The following is a 24,482-nucleotide window of genomic DNA, read 5'->3' as shown; positions in this document are numbered from 1 at the left end:
ACTAGTTATAGCAGAAGTGGAGTCTGTGCAAAGGCACGAGGGGCGAGTCTAGAATAGGCTCAATAAAAATGTTTCTTGTGCATGTAACATTTAAAGTAATGAAATAAAATAAAATGTTTGACTGGAATAAAAATACTTCTAAATTCTGAATATTTTTTTTGCCCTGTCCTCTAGTTCAGGGGGAGTCAACCCTGGGCTTTTCCAACTATCCCTGCCCTACCCACTGCTAATTACCTGGATCAGGTCTGTTCAGACCAGGGTAGGCTGCCCAGCAGGGACTAGTGCCTTTCAAAAACCACATTACAACTAAAACAAATATCAGTCCACTTGTTCAACTACAATAAAACCACTAGCCCTTTAATTTTATGTCCCATGAATCACACAGACAAACATTAACCAGAACAAATCAGATGTAATGAACAGGTGACGCTGGTTCCCATATTTAGTGTGTTAAAGAGACAATATTTCCCAGTGAAAAGCAGTAGAGTTGAAGTACATGGTAACGTAATACTCACAAATTAAAGTACAGCTACCTCGAATCTGTAATTATTGAATCTACAGTAACAAGGATTGTAGTGATGTGTAGACAATGGTTTTTAAAATCAGATGATCCGTTATTTCATAAATTCTTCTTACATGAAACCTTAAAAAACACTATGAAATAATGAATATGAATAATGAAATAATGAGGCATTTAGCATTTTATTGTCAACAGGCTGCAGATGAAATGGAGATGACGAACCTGCCTTCAGGGTTTTAGACCAGTAGAGGTCGACACTGTCAACACAGTCAGAAGCTGCAGAGCCGCAATTAACTCGATCACCATCCTGTGTCTAGACAATAGATGGGTCTGTCATCATGCTGCAACACAAACTGCTCTCTGACAAGGAATGAGGTCACAGAAGATACCTGGGAGATCATGATGCTTTCTTCACCGCAGCTATATTTTACTGATTTATAATCAATAACCTCAATAATTAGCTCCAATATCACTTTTGCATTTTTATTGATAAAATAAACATACAATCACCGGATAGATGCGCTGACTCCACTAGCCATAAAACATAATTCACCACCCCAAAGTGCAGCGACATCCATATTACACACGTTTAATTAAATGGCTGCCTAGAAATGATAAATGGATTAAAACGAATGATACAAGTAGAAAAATATCCAACAATATAAATGAAAACTGACAAAAGCTGAGACAGAACCTGCAGGATAAATGACCAGAAAGTGGTTCATTCTGTCAGTCAGTTATTAACTATATGTGCACACAGGGCTTCAAACAGCTGCACACCCTGAACTTTATTGCTATAAATGAAAAGCAGAAAAATATTCATCCATATTTTACTTCACATTTGCTTCCAACAAATCTCTTTCTAAATGTGTTGCTTCAAAATACATAAAAGGTTTATTTCAAAAATCACTGAGCCATTTAGGACAAAATAAAGCACCCGGCAAATCCTGTAACTTATTAACTAGGATAAATGTTCCTTTGCAGCAAACAGGACTTTGGCCTATGCAGTCAGCACAGTGGTTGGTCCCACACAACACACAGTGCTGCTATAAGGCTTCTGTATACACACAGCATCCTCATGGTATAGTCATGCTAGCGAAAGGCTGAAGAACAAATGAATCCTACAGTACACTGTGCCCCAGGCTAATTATGTTAAAGTAAGTACTTCTTTGCCAACCACAGGTACCTCAGTACAAGTGTGATTTATACAGATACAGTATTCACAGTGTGGGCCGCTTCACTGGGCCTGCAGAGCCTGAACTATGTTCAAGCCTGACCCGGGCGGCAAAGCCCAGCCGTCCTGACCCTGGTGGGTCTGCAGCAGACAGTACAGCTGCTTGAGGTGGGTCACTATGTTGTCTTTAATGTCAGGAATTGAAATCTGCAGGCGCACGCTGCCGCTGTCAAAGGATCGTGTGTTGTCTCCGGAAAACATTTCGCTGATCATACGGGCCACCACGGGAATGACCTGCAGGACAGAGGGAGCAACATGGGAGTGAGACTAAAACTGCAAAACAGACGCGACACACCTTCAGCAGCTGCAGGTAAATTACACAGTAGTTTACCTTCGGTATCCTTTAAACAGGAAAATGTGAGAACTGACGTCCTGCCTGTCTCTCACATGAGACACGCTGAGGTCAGGATTGATTAGGTCAGTTTGACTCTTCTGTGAAGTCTGCAGCTTTTTTTGATAATGTCACATATAAAGTCTTATTTTTTATGAACTGACAAACTAAACATTGAAGAGACTATGTGGCTACACTCAGAATCAACGAGTTAATGCTGTGGGCAGCAAAACAAGCCCTACATTGGTATTCATTTTTCAACATGTATACAAATGGACAAATTCACTACAGGCACTTCCTGTTTGCTAAAAAAACAACAACTTGTTATGTTTCTCACCTGAACCATGATGAGTTTCCTCTCCCTTGGCCTTCCATCAGGCCACTCCTCTCCGAAACACAGGTTGATTTCAAACTCAGGCGGGTTTGGAGTTTGGCCACGCTGGTGAGCTATCACACCTGCAGAGCATTTGAAGACTTATTCAAATCATTCCCGCAGCATTCTGCACGTCTCAGCAACACAAAGAGCTGCAAAGACTAAAACCTGGGAGCAGTGGAAATGCTACTCACTGCTGAGAAACGACTCCAGGCAGAAGAGTTTGACCTTCCTCTGTCGCTCTATAAGATTCGGTGCAGCCGGGTTTGGAGCACAGGGACCGGACCAGTACACTTTACACTGGCAGAGCCGAACTGCATAGATGTCGTGACCACTGACCTCCAGGATCAGACCCCTGTCCATTACATCCAGCAGGCGGCTAGTGAAGACCCTCTGCTTGTCATTGGTAATGTGCTCTGTGGTCGGAAAGCGTAACTGTTCGAGGTTCACCGGGCCAAACAGTTCTTCCTGGTTCACCATGGGACCGAGGTCTCCGTAGAACAGCCTGCAGCCCTGCGGGTTACTGACGGTCACTGTGGGACACATTTCCTTCCCTCGGTACTGGAACTGAACCTCCAGGTCTGTCACTGGGTCACCGACACACAGAGACAGACCATGTATGACGTGGTGATATTCAATCTATTTTCTTTTTACTGCTGAAAAATGTATTAATCCTATTAAGCACAAGCTGTGAAGCTTATATTTAACAAGCGATTCTTACTCGGGAGGGAGCTGATCCACGTTTCTGGGGAGGCAAACAGGGCGTCAGGTAGAGGAGGGGGCTGCATGGAAGGATCAGGCAGAGCAGCTGTGGGCATGTCAGCCAGGGCTGTGGGCTGCATCTCCACATCTACAGGCTCCTCTTTAGGCCAGATCTTCACAGGTTCCTCTTTAGGCCAGACCTCATTTGAAGGGGGACAGCTTGCAGGCTGCATGGATGATTCTGAGCCCATGGGAGACCACATGATGAGAGGAGAGGGGCTGGTGCCTAAATTAGGAGAGAGAGAGAGAAGGATTCAGGGTTTTTGTTGTTCAATTCAATTTAACTGGAAATTTTGGTAGGAGAAGTTATTCACCGGTGGATGGGTATGGAGGCAGAGACTCTGGTGTATCTGGGACATCTTCATCACCTCCATCTTCATCATGTGGAGTCCAAGAACCAGCGTCTGAAGAGCCTGAGGGGTGAGAATCAGCATTTAAAGTTTTTCTTGTCAGATTCATTGATGAAGAAAGTCAATCAGACTGAAAACTCTCTTTTACCCTGGTGACCAGAAGACTGTGGGATGTCACAAACATCATAAATCTTCAGAGGGTTCATGGGGACCTCTTTGGTGCCGTCGTAGATGAGGTTGAATTCTCGGCTCTTGTTCAGCGCGCAGCGAAGCTGAGCTTTCCACTTCGCTGGATCAGGTTCATCAACTCCCTCCTGGAACTTCCCCGTCTCCACGGCCCATGCCTGGAGGAACGTTGACACAGGACGGAGGCATCAATAACACTGTTTATGTGTTTCTGCATGATCATGCACCTCGAATGTATTAAAGCAGAAACGCAGCATAGGCACAGTGTCGCCTGGGGAACGTCATTACTGCAGTACTGAGATGTATTAGTATTTTTATTTTACTTCAATCCCCCATCCTGCACAGAGAAGCCGACCAAGGCCTTGTTCTTAAATACCAATGTGTCCTAAAGAGAGAGGAGCTGTGAGTTGCAGAGGGACATCAAATGTTCATGACTTGGTTCTTACAAGGACAGAACACACACTGGAAAGAAAACCAACAGGAACATGCAGGTAAAGCGTTTGGGGCTTTACAGGTGTGATCACACCTGTTGAGGAGCCCTGACCTTAAAGATGGTGTCCTCATCCTCGTGCTGTGGTGTGTGTCGTGTGGCGTGTTTCCACGGGATCTTGAAGCGCATGGCCTCACGGTCGATCCACACCAGACCCGGGTACCGTCCGCTGTCCACCTGAGAGACCAGCCAGGGCTTCAGGCGGACACGTCGGGGGGTGACGGCCATGCTGACCAACACAAAGCAGGGTCTTTAAACACACTCGGCGACTAATAAAACCCGCAGCGGTGTTCACGGACACCCTGCAGCCCCGGATTTTCCAAACATTTTTAAAGCTGCCCCCCGAGCGGTCCCGACCTCATTACTGTTGGACCTTATGTCACAGGTCACCACGAGTTTAAATGTCAATCAGGCCAAAACATACACAGGGAATACAGAAGCATCCAAACCCGAAACGCAGGAACGACACACATACCTGTGGCGAACCAGGAAGTCCTTTCTCCGTCGGCCTGCCGGGAATAAACCCTGCGCTGAAAGTCCAGGAAAAGTCCAGGAAAAGTCCAGGAAAAGTCCTGCAGACTCTCTTCAAACCCAGATAATCGATAATCGCTTCGACGAAGCTGGATGTTAATCACAACAAGAAACAAGCTTCACTCAGAAAACAGAGCAGAGATTATGTTTTTCTCTCGGCTTGGTCCTTCCCCTTTCCTTACCGAAACTCAGGTACGGGCGTGACGTCACGTCGGCGGCACACCTTTTGTGAGCAGCAGGAGGATTTTCCACAAGGACACAACCCACGAGCAGCTCACACTATGGGACATAGGAATACAAGCCTGACGCTGGGTCATGAATAATTAAATATCTATTAATAATCAGATCAAACAATAGAAAATTAGTAGAATTGTTGTTGTTACCACATTTATTTTGGATCCATCTGTCTATAAATCTATCTATTATCATTAATATCACCCAAAGAGAGCTGGGATAGGCTCCAGCAGATCCCTGTGACCCTGGTTAGGACTATGGGGGTCTAGATGATGGATGGATGAATCACATTAGATTCGTTGACTCAGGCTCTAACAATAAGGTTTTTAATTCAACTGCTTTCAGTTTCATGTTCCCCTCCCTTTTTCTCATTTTTCTTCTCTGCTTGTTCCTAAACACACTAACATATCTACATATCTACATACCTATATTCTATATTTTCCTCATTTTACAAGGTATTTGCTTTGAATAGCTTAAGGAGTAAATGAATAGTGTATGAAAGGTTTTGATCTAAGTGGCCTAGGCCGCCTGTTGGCCTGGGGACTTGGGTACTCTCTGTCTGTCTGACAAGACTTGGCAGGCAGAGCGGGTGTTTCCATACAAAAACAGAACAATACAGTCACTGTGAAGTGGCACACTGTAGGTGGATGATGATGATCCCAGCACTAATGGAAGGATAAAACAGTCCAACAATAATAAACCACTCCCCGAAACTACACATTGTTTTGAGAGTGTGTGTCCATCATCCAGCTGCACATCTTTACCTTTGGTTTCCTGGTTTCACTGCAACATGCTGTATAATGCGCCTGCTGCCATGTGTGTGATGCTAATGAGGCATTTTTGCATCCTGAGCTGTAGTTGTTTGTCAGTATATGTCTATAGTGAATGAGTTTGGGAGACAATATGGTGGCAGTTACCTGTAGCATCATAAAGGATGTTCTCTCGTTTGCATGAGACTGAACCTAGAGGCCAGGTCCCCCTGAGGACCCATGCTAAACCTGAGCGGTGACAACATGACTGAAAGAAAAAGAGGAAAGTATTTAGTTTATACACAATTTATTTTTTTGACTTGTCTCTAATTTTAGTTTTGAAATTCCACACACTTGAACATTTAAAGGCCACTGGAAGATACAGGCCAAACCACCAGACTGTCCACAGTAAGGCCATAACCTGGATCATCATGGATCATCACATTTGGGGGAGTCATGCACAACGTGAGCAGCAAAGACAAGCCAGGACCCTCTAACAGCAGCTACAAAGAAACTGAGTATAAATGGAAATGTCCACATCCTTATTGTTGTCCTGAGGAATAATGACCAGTCAGTGCAGTTGGAATCACAGTGTTTCTGTTGTGGCCCATAATGTCAGGGGACTGTCTTCTCTATAAAACTCTATAAAGTGAGTTAGTTCAAGCTTTTGCCTTTGCTTAAATGTATAAAGTTCAACATGTGTTTAAAGTCAAGCAACATTTAGCTGCTTCTAAGTTCATGGTACAAAATGGACACTGGACACACGTTTCATGCAAAACTTGTTTTTGCCTTGAATTCTCCAGACCTCGTGTGTTTGTTTTGGTTATTTTCAGCGACATGTTTGTATCAGAAAAGAGAATTTAATAAATATAAATGTATGATTTAGGTGCACATTGAAAGCCTTGGATCAATTAGGTTAATTTGATTTTCAAGGTTAGTATCCAGTCCTTGAACGAAGCTTTAATATTTGCACTTAATGGAAACTCTTTGCTGGCCCTTAACTGCACAAAAGCTCCTGGTTCACATCTGTTTGTCCTGATGCTGATTTAATATCCGGAACCTTCACTCGTTCATCTGTGGCACAAAAATGTCTATTTCATAGTCCAAAAGAGTCGGAGGTATTAGCTGTTGGACATCATATCTCCTTGAATTTTTTGGACAATGTGTGTGAGGTCCAGAGTCTCTGTTAGGGTCTTCCGCAGAGTGTCATCACTCTGAACCCCCTCCACAAACTCTTTGAAGGACAGTTCACCTGGAAAATGGAGAAGCACAGTTGAATGTAAACACACCTGCACCTGAAGCAACGGTGACTGTGATGTTTATCTTTGTTGATTATTTGCTAAGGCTAATTTCCACAGCTACACATCTTCAACGCTGCAGCAACAGCCATGTTGTCATATCCTGTCACTGTGAATCAGAGGGGCCTTACCATCTCCATTGAGGTCAATCTTCTCAAACACCATGTTGGCGAAGTCCTCTGCTGACATCTCACTGGGAAGTCCATTGATTGCACGAACAGACTAAATATGTCACACAGAGAGGAGATCACGTTAGGAACCGATGCACACATTGCTCAAGAGCTTCATCTTTCCACCAGCAGGTGTCAGCTCAGTGTCAGCTCTTGTGTCACCACAGTGTGGTGCATGCTCCTGTTTGAGATGTGGTTTCCATGGCTTTGTTTTTGTTTGTCTCCCATGTGGCTGTATCCCAAGTTAGTAGTTTTATTTTTCAGGACTATACTTTGGATTGTCTTAGATCTGTCACTGAGTCATTCTTTAACCTGACTTGAAGGCTCATGCGCACCTTAATCATCATAAGCAGCTCCTCGCGGTCAATGCAGCCACTCCTATCTATATCATAGAGTTTAAAGTACCAGCGGAGCTTCTGTTGCACCTCTCCCTTTAGCACCAGGCTCAGGGCGGCCATATATTCCATGAAATCAATGAAGCCGTCCTACAAAAGAAAACGACAGAGTGAAACACTGTAATCAGAAAGCAGTATATTCAACCATCCTGCTGCCAGTTTAACTTCTCTAATTCCAACATTATCTAATAACAACATTACCCACAATTACTGAGATAGAAACATGGATGTTTGAAAGACTATTTACATTCCCAAACAGGGACATATGGCTGCTCCTGGATCACATGTACCTATAAAGAGGTTGCATCCGTCTTGTTTAAGGTGGCACTGCAGGTCAGTTGAGTAAGCAGCAGCTGCAGGATAAGCCTCCTCTCTAATAGGCTAAGTTCTTCTCAATTAGATTTCTAGTAAAAACTTTTCACAGAAAGCAGACGCTGATGTAATATGGATACTCTCTTTAGAAACAGAGAGCTGAACGTGACCCACTTTCTTTGTTCATACGTATATTGAGCAATGAATAGACACATCTGTAGGAAACCTAAACACGTGTAAGTGTGTTAGGATTATAAATGATATTAGTCAGATGAGCAGCTTTCATATGGAATAAATAGAATAAAATAGAATAAAGAGTAAATACATGAAATTAACCTTTTGTGTTTTTGTGCTAAGGATACAGTCGTATTCAGTGTAGATGATTCTAATGATATTTGGACTACATATGTCTACATACTGTTAGAAAATGATAAACCGTCTTACGTTGTTCAGGTCAAATGTCTTAAACATTGTCATAATGTAGGCGTCTGATGCCTCGGACAGATTCCTCAGGCCAAAGAACTTCTTGAACTCGTAGAAGGTGAGAAGTCCAGACGGGCACTCCGTCATGAATTTTTTGTACCAGTGATAACTCTCACAGGCTTGTAGTTCCTCCACAGTCAGCCCGTTGCTGTTTCCCATGTCTGTTTTAAAAACCATAGTCAGAATCTACTGCATCCACCGAGAGTCCGGACATGGCCAGTCTGCAGGCCACAAACTGTAAAGAGCAGGAATCGGAGCGAGTGTTGGCCGATCATCAGGCTCAGGAACTGTAATCTACTTAAGTAATTAAGGACCTGGAGGAAACCAAGTGTACATGATGACGACAGCCAACAAAAAATCATATTCAAACTTTTCTGACAGACTTTTCTGACAGAGTGTTTGTCTGTACATATAGTTTTTGTTTTTTATATTAAAGCAATTAACACAAAGGGAATATAAAACAATCAACCACAGGAAAACAAGTCTACACACACAGTTTCACTGACACCAGTGACAGCTGTCCTCAGATGTGGGACTGCAGTAATAACAGTTTACCATCCTGAAATACGCTGCTGCTGTTTTAACTCTACACATTCTTCCACAGAATCATTTTGGTCCAGATATTATCTCTAGTTTCATTTCCATTTACAAGCAGCTCATACCACATCATATATGGAATGCAAAAATACAACTGCATTTCCTTTACTTCATAGTCTGGAGATCATAATGCCCACAATGCACAGCAAAGGGGAAGGAAGCAGATGTTAATCAGAGAAAATAAAATGGCGGCACAGCCTGCCATCCATCAGGGTCTTGCCACGTCCAACATGATAAAATATTTGTTGGCTGTGTGAAGCAGCTTTATGAGTTTATCTGCCATCCAAAGGTATGAGAAACATTTAATTGACCACTCTGCCAAAGTGCCGTCATTGTTTCTCTTCGACAAAAGAGCAGAGCTGGTAATGAGTAACTAAACAAGGCCTGAATGCCGTGCACACTGAAACTGTTTGTATTTCACCGGATAGAGTTGAGCTTCATGTACAGAACTGTAACATATAAAATCTCTTCCTGTCACATTCTTCACATTTCAGTCAGCTTCGCTCGACCTGATGAGTTTCCACCCAGCTCGGAGGAACTGGATTGACCAGTCTGGTTTGTCTCCGGGACAGCTGAGCTTCAGGTGCAACAGGCAGACTTGACAGAAACATTGACTGTGACCATGTCAAAAAAAAATATTTTAAAAATCTGCTATTTTATAAAAGCATCTGCTTCTAAACAGATTCACTTCCTTAATTCCAAGCATGGGATTATTTGTCGATCTATAATTAATATCAGTCTGATTAAAGGAACTGAGCCAATGTCCACATGTCTGTGTATATACTTGAGTCAATAAAGTTTATCTTATCTTACTGCATTATGACTTGATATTCAAATTCACATTCTCATATTGACCATCCAGTGGTGGGAAGAAATCAGATGCTTTGGTCAAAGCTCAAAGTACATTTATGCAAAAATGACCTGAAAGCATCAAAAATGAACATAGTTATGCAGAAGGGCCTTGATTCTATTTCCTGATCTAACTCAATACTGAGTGAAATAAACTGTGACTCTATGGTCATTAACAGTGTTGTGCAAACAATAACCTGTCAATCAGTCAGTCCATTAAAGTCCACTTACGCTCTCTGTGTGGTGCTTTCAACCAAACCAGCTGTTGGCTCTTTCTGTTGTCACAGATCATAACAAACCCTGAAACAGCCACTTTTTTGTTTTGCTGTCAGATTGTTCTCAGATACTTCACGAGTTTTCAACAACGTGACGACTCAAATAAAGTAAAAGTGTCCAGGAACTTTACGATACAGCAAAACAAAACTGATGTCTAACAAACACAAAGACGTTCAATAACCTCCTGAGCAAATATCCAGAGGAATAAACAGCATATGGACGTATTGGTTTGTTATGTTGAGGCTTCAGCCAAAGTCCAGTCCTGGCTCCTACTGATTTGAATATTTCAGTAGCTCAACATTGTTTTTATTCCTTTTAGATCTCTCCATAAATCTGTTTTTAATCAATATACTGGAACAATAAATTCTAAGTGAGGAAATGGAAACTGAGAACAGGATAAAAAGTCACTCACGTCCATATCACACATGAATAATGAATTGCACTTAATGCATGAACCATTTTTGAAAGATTATTATTTATGCATTAGAATGTAAGCAGTAATGTAATATTGTACTTCACTGTATTTGAACTGCTTTATATGCTGATTTAAAATCCTAATCACCGGCTGTCTGATAAACTTGTGAAGTAAAATATATGGTTTTACCTCTTTATTGTGGTAGAGTGAGACAAAGTGACATACAGGGCAAACACTTCAGCACATGTGCATTAATCAAATAACTGTTGGCCTGTACCTTTAATCTGAGCTACAGGGAGAAAGTATGAAAAGGTTTTCAGCATATGATCAGAGTTTTATTGCTCATTTGTGACCATGAGGCAGCAAAACAGGCTGATCTTTGCTCATGCTCATGGAAACGGTGTTGATGATTAATCAAAGTGGCCTGATGCTCCAAGGGAAACCAGCCGCAGAAGTTTGCAGAGCTCAGTGTTTGAGGCGACCAAGGCTCAGGGCTTTAAAGCGAGGAAATGAAAAGCAGCAGCGGGAACAACCGGGCTGATCTGTGCAGGCCGGACTGGACGAGCCTCACCTGTGCGCGCACCTGTGTCTTAGCACTGGGAGGAACGCGATAGGAAGAGGGACGGTGGGCGGCGCCAGCTCCATTTTCTCTCTCTGTTCCGAAAAGTTTGCGTCAAATCACTGGCTGAGAGTTCACCTGGATCCCGGCGGCGCACCTGTCGGGGAAGGAGCTCACCTGCGCTGTATCTGCTGATCAGAATGTGCCAATAATCCGCGCCGAACCGAGCAGACTCGCGCCTACGTACTAACTAAGGAAGAATCATGAAGAGGGGGACGCTGAACTTCTTGGGCCGAAAGAACCAGTCTCTGTTCGACACCAGTATCAAACCCAAGGACATGGGTGAGTAGGCTGCTCTGCTCGGGGCCTGTAATGGAGACCACTGTTTACAGGAACATGCCTGAAAACCGGCACGACCATTGCACTGGGTGCTGACCTGGACTTCATAACACAAGCGGATCACAGAGGCGATCTGAGTATTAATGAGCTCTGTATGTGATGTGTCAGGACAGGTCCTGGTGGACAGGTAGCAGCAGGTGCCATCCGTGAAAAACCTGTTTAAGGTTCGCATCTGGATGAAATAAGGGAGCAGCAGAAACTCGTCTGAGGGAAAACAGGGACTGAATTATGTCGAAAACTGCTGCTTTGTTAGATTATAGATTATAGATTATAGATTCTGGCCTGTGACTGTAGTTCATGTTAAAGAGAATCAGATTTAATCCAGATTAACACAAACAATAGTGTTTTCCTTGATGATCAATAGAAGCATATATTGATAAAGCACCTGAGGAAACACCACGACCTCAGCTCTGTCACATAGTGTTTACTCACCTGAAGACAAAACTTGGCTCACTGAACCCTCAGAGATGCTTCAGGAACAGGAACAGCTGAAGTCAAACCTTAGACAATGTCTCTGCTCACATGTGGACGCCTGTTGACTGATTTCACAGTTTACTGCGTGACATTGATCCATCTGGTGGGTGAGAGCAGGAAACCAGAGCCAGGGAGAGGGAATATTTGTCTATTTAAATCAGGCAGGTGGACATTAGGGAAACGAATCATTTGGTTACAGTGGTTTGACACCACAGTGTAGTCGTTTTCCAGATAAGATCAACTTTAGAGGAAACATCGTTATTTGTCTTGACAAAGGAAAAACACTTTTCCTCCCTTCCTTGTTTATAACGTGGCTCTGTTTGACAGCCATGACAGAAAGTAGAGACTAAGCTTTTTAATGAAAGAGTCAGTCACATTTTGGACTAACAGGACTGACACTGGAGTGAACAGCAAAGGAATGTCTGACCTCACGTCTTTGCTTGAATCAGCCGCAGTGACGTCTGAGTTACCACGTAGTTTACAGGTCCCCTACATGTTAGTGGTGGAAAACCTACATGTTACCAAGCTCGTAAGTTTAGTTAGTGGGTCTTCTCCTCAGCGCTGCAGCTCCTTGCAGTCACCTTGGCTCTTAAACTATTTCCAGGCTCCAGAATAAGATGCTCAAAATACAGGAACATTGTGCTGTTTTTCAGCTCCAGTGTATAAATAAAAAAAGTAACTTACAGATCTACACTGTGAACGTTTAGCTGTCACTGTTATTATGTACAGCTCAATGGGCTGAACAGGAAAAAGAACTGGGCTTCTTAAATCCAGGCACCAGTTTGTGAAGCGTCTTATGGGATCGTGGGTCTGGACGTGGTTCATGCTGCAAGTTACAGCGTGTTGCTCTGAGTTGCCACCACAGCGACACTTTCACTGCGGCCCAGTGGTTAAATAACAGTGATCTGTTCAGCTGTAGCTGTGTAGTTGTCAATAACTAATCTACTTTATCACCACGGGGCTCACACGAAGCATCATCAGCCTGAATGACGACTAAAACATCACATTGGAACAAACAGTATCTCATGAGTTTATTATTAATCTCAGTCTGAACAACAGGCAGACGGTCAGCAGGTGTTACTGCATCTTACCATGACTGTGGTGTGTCCTTTCTGACCAAATCATTTATGGACTTTGGGCAGGAAGTTAAATGGTCCCTTGAAACGTGCTTGAGATCTGACACAGGATAATATTTGGGCTCTGCTCTTTTTATTTGCTCAGACAATATGGAGTTTGCACTGGATTCACCAGCGATCCCTGAGTCAGGGACAGCCAGTGTGAGAGCCAGACCCACCGTCAAGCATCATGCTGTGAGTATCTTTGTCTTGTGGGCTAATAACTGCAGATAATTACAATTATCCCTCATAAATGTAATTATGAGGGATAATTATATTTATGAGGGATAATTACGTTAACAGTAATATGCGTCTGAACACCCTCAACCTGTTGTTCACCTGAAATGTGGGATTATTTTTACGTCTGTACCTGCAGGACTGCACAGACACAACTGATAAAGGACAATTTAGATTTGAGTACTTAACTTTGGAGTCTGTTTATATGTTGAGTGAAAGGTCCTGTAGTAACTAACTGTAGTAACTAACTGTAGTATACTCTGTGTTACCTTTGATAGTTTATAAATAACTATGATATTATCATGGGGTCCACAATAAAGATGTTAGCAGCACACAGGCTATTTGACAGGACAAATACATAAATAGGGAGAAATATTTTTATTTTTAGAACAGTAAAATATTTAAGATGCAAGAACCTGTTGCAAATATTAGATGTTATATATAATAGTTATTCAGTGCAGGGAAGTTATTTCAGTCTCACAATTTCAAAGATGGAAAAACTCAAATAAAAAAGTTATTGTCACAAAATAATATGAGACTGGAAGTGGAATAACATCAAATACTGCAGGTCGTACTTGCACAAGGTACAATTCTGAGTCCACTGTGGTTTATTTGATCATTTCCTATTATTTCACCACAGTCGTGGCTGCAATTACTATTTACTTTTCTGATTAGTATTTTACATATGACAAACATAAACTCAAGTACATGGTTAAAGGTTATAGTACATTTTACTCATAAGGCTTCTGTATTTAAATAGAAATTATATCCAAAGGTTCTACTCATACCAAAGTGTGTCAGTATTGACCTACTGATACTTCGAGTGAACCCAAAATACCTCAGTACTACTCAGAGTACTACATGTGCAGTCCAGTGCCTGTCAGGCCTCCCATTATATCATCAGTGTGCAGATATAAACAAAGAGCTCATCCCTGCTCAGGTTCACACGCCTCGTTCTGGGAGTGTTCTGTGAATGTGTGGCATGTGCTGGATGTGGCACACCCTGCAGCTCATGGGCAGGACTCTCCAGACTCCTGCAACAGATGAAAGTGAGTCATAGTGCAGGGAACAAACAGATGAAATCAAACTGGATCATGCGCCCTCTTCTGACACACCCTTAGCCTGTGGTGCAGTGTTCATACTTTTCCAAGAAGCTACAAAACCGTCCTGGAAGTTAGTCGCACAAGGACTGACAAGTAGTTTCATTCAGGCAGATTCAGCAAATTTTTATTCTCAGTCATTTTTCTTTCTAAGGTTGCAGCCACCAGAAATGATTGTGGGTGGAATTTGGACATAAGTACTTTCAGACACTTCAGTAGATAAACATCACATGTTTATCTAACATTTAAAGGCATGAAAATAATATTTCAGCAACACTCAGCAAGTGTCTTATAACCAGGTTCTTTAGTTCATTGACCAGTTACCCAAAGGGGCAGCATCTGCACTGTGTAGGTGGTGTTGTGCTGTTGGAAAGAGCTTCTGCCCTTTTGAAGGACAAATGTGTTATTAAATCGTGTGGACTCACAATGTCCACAGTCTGTGTTTATTTTTGGTGGCACACCAGAAAAACTTTTTCCCCTCACACACACACACACACACACACACACACACACACACACACACACACACACACACACATAAACACAGGTATCTAGGTAATATAATAATACAATAGGTGTATATAGTAATAATAGGTGTATCCTATGATTCACTGTGTACTCCTCATAACTCAAGTATGTGAAAATGTGCAGTAGAAAAAAAAAATCCTTGTCACCTCCAGTTTCTTTGAGAAACCTTAAGGATCAGTCTTAACATGTGGAGATTCAAAGAATAGATGACTAAATTATGCAGAGATGCAAGTGTACATTATATGTTAGAAAACACTGTATTTAAGTTACATTGATACTGTGATGGACTGGGGACCTGTCCAGGGTGGACCCCCTGCCTTCCCCCCAAAGAGAGCTGGGATAGGCTCCAGCAGATCCCTGGGACCCTGGTTAGGACTAAGGGGGTCTAGATGATGGATGGATGTTTGCAAATAAGGCATGTGTGAACTCATACACTAGGTATGAGTTCCCCATAATACCCATACCTGAGAACAAAGCAAATTATTTGCAAGCAACTTTTGTTCTATTAATCCAAATTATACTGTACATGCTAACCTGCTTTTAAGGAACATTGAACGCTGCAGTTGTGGAGAACTGGTTTGTCCAGAGTGAATAGTTGCCAGAAACACAAACCCTTTCACCACCTCTAGAACAGGCTGCGGATCTTATTGCTCTTATTGTTTCCTGTGTCTGAGAAATACTCACAGTCTAATGGGCTTTTTCTATTTATCCCACAGTCGACTGACAGTTTTCAAGGGTTTGCCGTTCCTACACCCAAAGTCCCTCTCCTCCCCCCTGTGAACGGTCCAAAGGCTAATGGTTCAGGTGAACATCCAGCTACCTCAAATATTTACTTCAAGATTAACGTGGCAACTGCAATGGCTGAATGTGACTGGGAGCAGCGGATCATATCAGAATCTCTATAGGAGTTTTATTGTAATCTGTTTTGTTGACAAAGTCAACATTTCTGACACGGTTAAGTCTATAATATTGTGTAGAGGCTTCAAACGTGAGGCGGCAGCGTGTAAATCAAGCGCTCCTGCTCCACAGCAGCACTGGACTCATTCTTTCTCTTTTCTACTTTCACAGTCAGTGGAGATCGGCTGCTCAATGGATCCGTCATATCGGTGCCTGACCTTGTGGGGGGGGAAATATTTGTTCCTCCCCCTCCCTCCATGGCTCCACCACCCCCTCCGGTGAATTTTATAGTTCCCCCGCCAGACTTCATGGGTGACCTAAACTCCCCACCGATGACTCCACCTAAACCTAACACTAACCCAGCTTCATCCATACCCCCTTACTGTTCAACAGCAGTCTCAGCTCCTGAGCCCCCAAACTTTACCCCACCACAGCCCCCTACGGAAAAGCAACACAAGACTCAAAAAACCCCCCCACCAAAGCCCATTAGACTGTCCTCGATCCCCATCCTTGACTCTCCACCACAGACGCCTGCCCCACCTCCACCTGTGCAGACACCTACCCTCTCCAGTTTTAATCCCCAGAACACAGCAAAGCTTTTTAATGGTCCTAAAACCTCAGTTCTCAGCGGGTATGAGGACCATGAGACAAGACCCAAGCAGATGTTAGTCCTGGAAGACTCTCGGTCTGTTAATTCTACCCCAGCACTTGTCCAGGTAGATGGGAAAGCCCCTAAAGTGTCTATACCACCTAAACCAGTTAGCAAAGTTGCACAGGAGCTGAAGGAGAGTTCCCAAATTACCCAGCCCCCTCCATCACCACTACCTGAGCCAAACAAAACCGCCACGGTGCCAGCACAGTCAGAAATACCCAAACTGCTCCCGCCTGCACCACAGATGTCGCCAAAGCTTCTGATGAACAGTACTCAGGTGAATTTAGAGTTCACCAAGGACAAATTCAAAGTATCGCCAAGTCAGAGTCATAAATTCAGTCCATTACTAGATCGTAAACTACGCAACCTTAAGAGCAGTGAGCCCAGTGTGGCACGAGAGGGACCTGCAGCTTCTCCCCTGGCTCTTTTAATGGCGGCTAAGGAGAGAGAGAAACAAAAATTAACCCACACTCTGTCACAGGAAAACAATCCCAAGATCCATGAGCAGCCAAGTGCAAGCATTCACCCGAGTGACTCGAGTCCCAAATCCTTTGTTGTCATCCCGGCGTCCAACTCACCCTCTTCTCTTATATATCAAGACAGAACACAGCAGGGTCCAAAGTCTGTCAGTCTACTACCATCTCAGTCTACCAGTCCAGCTCCCAGTAGGGTTACACCAGCTGCATCCCCAGTCAGCCCCAACCTGGCTCAGCAGAAACAAAACATAGACTTTGAGCAAAGAACATCGAATTTGCAATCGGCACATCCCGGCGATAATAAAGAAGGGTTAAATTTGCCGTTACTCCCTCCTCCACCAGAGTTTGATGATTTAGATGATTTTATGGAGCCCCCTCCTTCCATCCGTCCACCTGACCCTCCTGTGAAAAAGACACCACCCCCAACTGTTAGCCTTACTCCTCCTGCTCCTGCTCCAACTCCTCCTGCTCCAGCTCCTCCTCCTCCTCCTAAACCCCCGGCAGCTCCACACCTTCCTCCTCCTCCTCCTAAACCTCCGGCAGCTCCACACCTCCCGCCTCCTAACCTCGACGTCAAACCAAAGCTTCAGCCTCAGACAAAACTTCAAGTGGCCCCTGCTCAGTTACCGCCCACGCTTTCACCCAGTCAGGCCACACTCCTGAGCATCTTACAAAAGAAGATGGAGGAAATGGACCACAGAATGCCCCCAAAGACAGAGGCAGAGTCTTCTGATGAATGGGGCAGCCCTTTTTCTGATGAGGAGAACAAGGCCCCTGTTGTTCCAAGAGCTACACCACAGAGCAAGACTACCCCCGTGTTCAACAAAGCAGCAACCCTGGACATGCGGGAGTTGGAGGGAAGAGTGGCCAAAAAATATCAGGAGACGTCCTCGATGAAAGTTCCTGCAAGGTAAGACTCCCAGACTCTTTTATGGCACATTAAGCTTTAAGACAAGAGGAGGTGTTTGGGTACAGCGTCCACTCATAACGTCCACTCGTGTTCTTCTTTTCAGCAATGGACCATCAAAACATCAGTATGGCACGACTTTTACAGTTCGGCCTGGAACCAAAAATCCTATTACTCTGGTTAGTAAAGGGGATTCTTAAAGACCTGTAGAAATTAGACACGTCTCTGTGTGTGTGTAGCCCAGATTCTCCTTGATTGTGTTTTTTTTTTTTTTTTTGCAGTGTACAGGTATATTTTTATGTTTTTAATCACGTGGGTGATATTCATAGTATAAACAAATTGCTTAAGTTATTCATATCTGTACAATGTACTCTGAGTGAAAATGAATCTGCATTATACAGTAATTTGTAGAACATACTCTTTCATATATCTGTAATCTCGGCTGTAATAATAATATATGGTTTAGTTGCTGTGGTTCATGTTCCATAACCACGATTTGTTCTCACCGTTACACGTCGACTTTATTGGTCCAAAGCAGCAAATCCAAGTTAACTGAAACGAGTGATGATCGCTCATATTTATTGACGTACGAAACATTCTGCAGTTTGTATTGAATGTTTTTTTTTTTTTTTTCCTTCAGCAAAGATGCATGAAGCTGAGTTCCTGTTGTGATGCTGTATTTAAACTCTGCTTTACTCTCTAGAGCAGAATTTAAATGCAGCTGTGTGCATGTTAAGGCTGAACTATCAAAATATTTAAAGTCAGACTGGCTCATGCACATCAAATGTTGTACAACCACCTAACTGGAAAATAAATAATAAATGCCCGTGAGTGTTTTGGGCTCAGTATTAAGCTTTTGTGTCAGTGTCAAGACTTATTTGTTATGAAAAGGTTCCAGGAAGCAGTTTTCATATATTCAGTAAAAACCGACATGAGACAAACCCCAACTAAGAAACTGTCAGATGATCACGTGGCTGCAAAAGGTAAAGCTCTCACTAAAAATGAAAACACTTGTATTGACTTTGGTTCAACCAACATGATGCATTTCACTGTGGGTGTGAGGCAGATTGTTTAAAATGGCATTGTGTTACTGTATATGATGAAAAGCAGCAGGAGCAGGCTAATTAAGTTCTTTCAAGATTCAGGAGCTTTGTACATCCCAATAATAAGGTTAAATGATCTAGTTAAGCATGAGCTTAATGATTCAGCATATTCATACCTTTGGTATCTCATCATACCATCTACAAAGGGTGTACTACTTCACTTTGGACTGCAGAGCGAAGTATACATGGTGCTTTCTGGGTGGAAATGGTTTTGTAAATACATTTCTATATAATCCCTCAGTATTAAGGAGCAAATACTAGAACAGTATAGCTGTAGTTGGGGAATATTTAGCTTATTACATTTAAACTAACAGGAAATAACCTTTTACACTTACAAAACAAAATGTAACCTGGTAAACTGATGAGAATAAGGTATTTAAACTTGTTTACCTGTGAGATCACAGCCCACACACATCAACTGCCTCAACATTTTGTATTTTAGTATGAAGCCTCATCAACTTTACAGTTCATAAGAAAATGCTCTTGATATCACAACCTTAAGTTACCTTTAATGTAAAATGATGCAATACAAATGGGTTGCCTCAAATGTAATTACATATGCATGCAAATGCTAAACAGTATGAAAGAAGTAGACAGGTAGCGAACTGCACCAAGGCCAGGACTGGGAGAGCACAAGTCCAAATGTTGTGCACACATCTGGGTTACAGAACGACAATGAAACACTATAAACCATATCTGGTGACCGGCAGACTGAACAACATCCCTTAAAAAATAGGGGGCGACTATTTATCACGCTCTTCCCAGAGCCGTCTGTTGGGTCTAAGAGGAGTTGGGGGCGCCACCTGCTGGATCCACCGTGTGATGAAGCACAAGGTGATCCCAGCCTACGGTCGTTAGGGTGTTGGAGCCACCGTACATCCAGCACACACCTTTGACAAAATCCTGGTGTCGCTTATCTCTGAGTCTACAGAAGAAGAATATAAGATTAGTATTTTGAACATGGAGGAGGAGACTGACCAGGTGGTTCCATGTTGAAGCACATAGACTCACATTTCTTTTAGATCTGAGTTCATAACAGCAACGGAGCAGTCATCACTAATGGAGGCCAGCAAGGAGGCACTAAAACGGGAAAGACCAGGAGCTGTAATTTTATAGATGAGCAACGTGGGAAGTCGCCGAGATCAAGACAGAAGTAAAGTGTACCTGTGTGTGGAGAAGGCGAGCCCATTGACTCTGCGGCGGTGGACGTTCACCACCTCGGCTGGTTGTGTTCCCAGGAAATCCTTCACAGTGACTCTACCCAGCTCATCACCTGAGGCACAAGAAGCATGATTGAAAACACAAGGACAATTTAATGTCTCTGTCACTTGTTATCTACTACTGGGCCTTACCAAAGGCAATGGTGCTCCTGTGCTCGGGGTGCCAAGCTGCAGTGGTGGGCGAGCAGTGGGGGGACTCTACACCTGAGGCAAACAGAAGAAAGGCAGCAGTGCAAGATGCACAATTAGAAGTTTGAAGTCTTGACAGGATGTAACAACAGAAAACTACCTGGAGTGACAATTAGATCATGGGATCAGCTCAACCAGGCTTGTTAAATCAGCAGACAAACAACCATGAGGTAGCTGGTCAGGCAGGTTCTGGTTCTGTCAACCACCTAGTAAAAATGTCCAAAAAGCTCCTCACCTATTCTAGAGGCTGGTTTGTTTGGCTTCCTCTTGTCCCACATCAGCACACGGCCATCCTGAGGGGCAGAGGACAACACAGTTTGAATGAAGACGACCACAGTGGTTCTGACCCTGTTCTTCTGCAGCAGATCCATCTTTGTTACTGCTGCACTATTTGTTGATACACAGCATTTTCTAAATAATATGCACAATAACGAAACAAGGTGATCCAAAAACCTGCTTTGTGTTCACAACAATGCAAACAAGCAGCATCTTACCTGAGCGCAGGAGATGAAGAGAGACTCATCTGTGGGACTGCAGGCAACACAACTGACCGGCTGTGTGTGCACTGGAGGAGGAAAACGTTATCAGACCGATTTCTTTCTTTATTAGCGTTAAAGCCACAACCTTCAAACACCTGCCTGTATTTAAAAGGTGCATTAACTGTCTGATAAGTGGGACAGGACGTGGTGAGTACTTTTAAGCACGTGTAATAACTTTACACTTTTTGAAAACTTACATTTACTAAAAAAAAAAAAAAAAGGATGATGTCACAGTTTTTTACTGATCATTTAAAAACATTTCACAGTTGACATTTATTTTATCTCAACTTTAGCAGAGAGATTTCTACTTCAGTTCATTAAATCCAACTCTATCTCTCAGTGAACATAACTGAGTGACAATTTAATAATATTTTATTCTGAAAGAGGCTTAGAGATATTCCTTTACCACTGTAGGTGGTGACAACTGTCTCCTGACTCAGATCCCATACTTTAATTCTGCAGACAAAAAGGGGAAAGTTGCACCGTGATGAGAAATGCAACGTCTCTGTTGAGCAGCGACGATTCATGCAGCTGTGCGTCTGTGTGAAATACCTGCAGTCCATGCTACCGGTGACGGCGCCGCTCGCTCCGGTTATGGGACTCACTGTGGTGACAATGTGGTCGTGCTCGTGTTTGGTGAAGCGATTCACCAGCAGGCGCTCGTCCTCCGCCAGCTCCCAGAGTTCCAGAGCACCTGCAGCGTTAAACACGTCCGGTTTGCGTTTCACTTCTCAGGTCCAGCGCTCGACTTGAAAATGCCACGAATCTGTTTCTTACCCAAGTCTGATGCAACAACGATCCCCTTTTCTGACACCCACTTGACTTCAGACACACCAGCCTCAGTCTGCACACCAGCTTTGCAGAATCCCTCGTTGGGGGCCTGCTCTGGGTCCCTGTAGATCCACACAGACCCCTGCCAGGTCCTGCCAGTGAGGCTGGAGGCCCCGAGCAGCAGGGTACCATCTGAAAACACACACACACACACACACAGGGAGAGAGAGAGAGAGAGAGAGAGAGACACACACACACACACACACACAGAGAGAGAGAGAGAGAGAGACACACACACACACAGAGAGAGAGAGAGAGAGAGAGAGAGAGAGACACACACACAGAGACACACACACACACACACGCACGCACACAGAGAGAGAGAGAGACACACACACACACAGACACAGAGAGAGAGAGAGAGAGAGAGACACACAGAGAGAGAGAGAGAGAGAGAGACACAGAGAGAGAGAGAGAGAGAGAGAGAGAGAGAGAGACACACACACACACAGACACAGAGAGAGAGAGAGAGAGAGAGACACACAGAGAGAGAGAGAGAGAGAGAGACAGAGAGAGAGAGAGAGAGAGACAGAGAGAGACACACACACACACACACACAGAGACACACACACACCAGCAAAGTGTGTGTATTTTAATCCTGTGGTTGTCGTTCTGAGAAGCATCAGGAACAATTTATTTGACAAACACAAAGTGACATTTGTTCGAAAACAAACATGTTAAACGTCGAAACCTGCACCAAGAAGCAGAAACAGACTCAGACCAACCCGCCGCCTTCACCTGTGTGACGTCAGCTCGTTACCCACCTGCCCTGTACTGCCCCGAGCACAGATGCTTCTCCATGCAGGCCGGTGCGTTGGGGGGGATGTTCCACCGGTTCTCCTTGATCATGGTTGTATCCACTGCACTTTTCATCCAGACGACTCACTTCGCTCTTTCAGACCGCAGCTGCGATTTTTCCAAAACTACTTCTGCGCGTTTTCTACTTCCGCTATCGAGCAGAGACACCAGCGTCTTTAGGAAAAGCCCCGATGAGTCGTGTCCTTGAGAAGACGACGGTGTGTTGGAGCAAACGGCGACGATTCTAACGGTGTCGCCTCCAGAATGAATGAACAGCAACACATGGGACCGATGGACAAACACTTCCTGCTCCGGTTTCTTCTTCGCTGATATTTCTTCTTCGTCTTATCACTCAAAGCGACTGGTGTCTTTTAAGGCGCATTAGTGCCACCTTCTGGATTAATTTAATTTAATTCAATTTAATTGAACGTTATATTTAATACAATCTCATTTTATTTCATTAAAACGTTATTTTATTTTTTATTTTATTGTATTTTTATTAAACAGCTCAGGCTACACATAAGTCAAAGTCAAAGCTTTATTCTCAATCCTGCCACATGTAGAGCACATACAGACAGTTATTCAATTATTCAGACAGAAAAATACTGTGATTTAATCCAACATAGGATCTGGCACCTGAAGGCAATAAATACATTGAGTTTATTGTTTATTACAATGAAATGCTTTCTTTGCTGTCCACAGGGAATCCCAAGTAAAAGTACAAGCTTATTATAAAGTAGATAAATACTAAATATAGGCACTATGTACCGAGGAAATAATAAAAAATATAATAATATGATAAAAAAGTAGCAGCAGTAACAGTAACAATCTGAGGAGAACCACATGTTAACGATAAATTAACAGCAGTAACAGTATCAAATGTGCAAATTGAACCAGAATGATAATAATAGCAGCAGTAACATTATTAAATGTGCAAATGATTGAAGCAGCCTGTGTCCACTGGCCACCTGTTTAAAAGTCCAATGGCTGAGGGGAAAAAGTGGTCCTTCACCTGGAAGTCCTGTGTTTCACACTCCTGTACCTCAGGCCTGAGGGACGGACCCTGTTGGGGCTGAGTGGGGTCCTTAAAGGATGGAGGCAGCTCTGCTGTGGACTCCTTTCACCTAAATAAATTAAAGAAAAAAATGCTAAATGATAAAAATATGACTCTCTCTCTTGCCTAAAAATAGCCCCAAATATAAATATAAACCAAAAAAATATATACTGTAATAAAAACCTAGTAACAAAAAAACACTTCTTAGCGTTAACACTTACTTCACACAATATAATTATGATGTGAAAATGACCACACTGAATGCCATACTCTTCACTTACTGCTTTTATTTGAGCAAACCCGTACATTATTCCATGGACACACTTTGAATTAATTGCGGTCATACAATACTGTAAACTCTAAAACGTTTACATGTAATAACAGCTACAGAGAGCATATCATGTATAGTATGTGGCGTTATTGCATCTTCAATTCTCAAGAAGTTCAGAAATGACAGAGAACCATCCTGTGTGCCTTTATTGTTGAAAGTAACAGGAATTTGAATGGAATTTTCTGCTGCGTGTGTCTGTTTGGTGAATCTGACAAAATGAGCCAAAGGGGATTTATCTTTTGCACAGCACAATAGGCTGCAACACAGAATTCATGTCTTTGACTTGGCTATTTGCCCCTGATGCTGAAAATACAAAAATGTAAGGTTTAAAGCGGAGGGTAAAATGTTTATAACAGAATTAATAGAGGAAGATGAAAAATAAAGAGAGGAGGTTAAAAAGAGGGAAAGCAAAAATAAATACAAATTAAAATAAATATTAAAAAGCTTTTTAAATAATAAGTTGGTCACCACTGAGACCTACCTGTCAATCAAAATCGACGTTAACTCGAGAAGAGTCG

General features: G+C 43.0%; 4 protein-coding genes across 4 annotated transcripts; 1 reads left to right on the top strand and 3 right to left on the bottom strand.

The window, feature by feature from the left end:
* Positions 1 to 989: 989 nt before the first annotated feature.
* On the bottom strand, positions 990 to 4,987 carry irf6 (interferon regulatory factor 6). Its single transcript, XM_026308054.1, has 8 exons — positions 4,722 to 4,987; positions 4,301 to 4,475; positions 3,719 to 3,914; positions 3,535 to 3,633; positions 3,180 to 3,446; positions 2,653 to 3,045; positions 2,423 to 2,541; positions 990 to 1,988 (listed from the first exon to the last, which is right to left on the bottom strand). Exons 2-8 carry the CDS (start codon positions 4,472 to 4,474, stop codon positions 1,758 to 1,760), a joined length of 1,479 nt encoding a protein of 492 aa, XP_026163839.1. The 5' UTR covers position 4,475; positions 4,722 to 4,987; the 3' UTR covers positions 990 to 1,757.
* A 1,894-nt stretch (positions 4,988 to 6,881) lies between these two features.
* guca1ab.2 (guanylate cyclase activator 1Ab.2) lies at positions 6,882 to 8,612 on the bottom strand. The gene is made up of 4 exons (XM_026306330.1): positions 8,380 to 8,612; positions 7,564 to 7,713; positions 7,190 to 7,280; positions 6,882 to 7,012 (listed from the first exon to the last, which is right to left on the bottom strand). The coding sequence occupies exons 1-4, from the start codon at positions 8,593 to 8,595 to the stop codon at positions 6,882 to 6,884; spliced, it is 588 nt and encodes a 195-aa protein (XP_026162115.1). The 5' UTR covers positions 8,596 to 8,612.
* A 2,374-nt stretch (positions 8,613 to 10,986) lies between these two features.
* On the top strand, positions 10,987 to 18,705 carry LOC113131022 (uncharacterized protein C6orf132). Its single transcript, XM_026308057.1, has 5 exons — positions 10,987 to 11,456; positions 13,209 to 13,297; positions 15,684 to 15,771; positions 16,036 to 17,902; positions 18,006 to 18,705. Exons 1-5 carry the CDS (start codon positions 11,378 to 11,380, stop codon positions 18,097 to 18,099), a joined length of 2,217 nt encoding a protein of 738 aa, XP_026163842.1. The 5' UTR covers positions 10,987 to 11,377; the 3' UTR covers positions 18,100 to 18,705.
* A 775-nt stretch (positions 18,706 to 19,480) lies between these two features.
* wdr77 (WD repeat domain 77) lies at positions 19,481 to 22,895 on the bottom strand. Its single transcript, XM_026307066.1, has 10 exons — positions 22,546 to 22,895; positions 21,728 to 21,913; positions 21,503 to 21,644; positions 21,357 to 21,406; positions 20,906 to 20,976; positions 20,647 to 20,704; positions 20,355 to 20,426; positions 20,167 to 20,275; positions 20,014 to 20,082; positions 19,481 to 19,927 (listed from the first exon to the last, which is right to left on the bottom strand). Exons 1-10 carry the CDS (start codon positions 22,652 to 22,654, stop codon positions 19,783 to 19,785), a joined length of 1,011 nt encoding a protein of 336 aa, XP_026162851.1. The 5' UTR covers positions 22,655 to 22,895; the 3' UTR covers positions 19,481 to 19,782.
* Between the last annotated feature and the right edge of the window lie 1,587 nt (positions 22,896 to 24,482).

The sequence above is a fragment of the Mastacembelus armatus genome, chromosome 5, assembly GCF_900324485.2.
Source record: "Mastacembelus armatus chromosome 5, fMasArm1.2, whole genome shotgun sequence".
NCBI lineage: Eukaryota > Metazoa > Chordata > Actinopteri > Synbranchiformes > Mastacembelidae > Mastacembelus > Mastacembelus armatus.
The sequence above is the reverse complement of the archived record's forward strand: the minus strand, read 5'-3'. Positions and strand labels throughout refer to the sequence as shown.

Excerpts from the sequence above, each read along its gene's own strand:
- irf6 (XM_026308054.1), bottom strand. The coding sequence starts at position 4,474 with ATGGCCGTCACCCCCCGACGTGTCCGCCTGAAGCCCTGGCTGGTCTCT. Across the intron at positions 3,915-4,300 it reads ATGAGGACACCATCTTTAAG|GCATGGGCCGTGGAGACGGG; the intron begins GTCAGGGCTCCT and ends ACGTTCCTCCAG. Across the intron at positions 3,634-3,718 it reads ACAGTCTTCTGGTCACCAGG|GCTCTTCAGACGCTGGTTCT; the intron begins GTAAAAGAGAGT and ends CTCACCCCTCAG.
- LOC113131022 (XM_026308057.1), top strand. The coding sequence starts at position 11,378 with ATGAAGAGGGGGACGCTGAACTTCTTGGGCCGAAAGAACCAGTCTCTG. Across the intron at positions 13,298-15,683 it reads CCACCGTCAAGCATCATGCT|TCGACTGACAGTTTTCAAGG; the intron begins GTGAGTATCTTT and ends TTTATCCCACAG. Across the intron at positions 17,903-18,005 it reads TCGATGAAAGTTCCTGCAAG|CAATGGACCATCAAAACATC; the intron begins GTAAGACTCCCA and ends TCTTCTTTTCAG.
- wdr77 (XM_026307066.1), bottom strand. The coding sequence starts at position 22,654 with ATGAAAAGTGCAGTGGATACAACCATGATCAAGGAGAACCGGTGGAAC. Across the intron at positions 21,914-22,545 it reads CTCGGGGCAGTACAGGGCAG|ATGGTACCCTGCTGCTCGGG; the intron begins GTGGGTAACGAG and ends GTGTGTTTTCAG. Across the intron at positions 20,705-20,905 it reads TCTTCATCTCCTGCGCTCAG|GATGGCCGTGTGCTGATGTG; the intron begins GTAAGATGCTGC and ends TCTGCCCCTCAG.
- guca1ab.2 (XM_026306330.1), bottom strand. The coding sequence starts at position 8,595 with ATGGTTTTTAAAACAGACATGGGAAACAGCAACGGGCTGACTGTGGAG. Across the intron at positions 7,714-8,379 it reads AGACATTTGACCTGAACAAC|GACGGCTTCATTGATTTCAT; the intron begins GTAAGACGGTTT and ends TTTCTTTTGTAG. Across the intron at positions 7,013-7,189 it reads GATTGACCTCAATGGAGATG|GTGAACTGTCCTTCAAAGAG; the intron begins GTAAGGCCCCTC and ends TCCATTTTCCAG.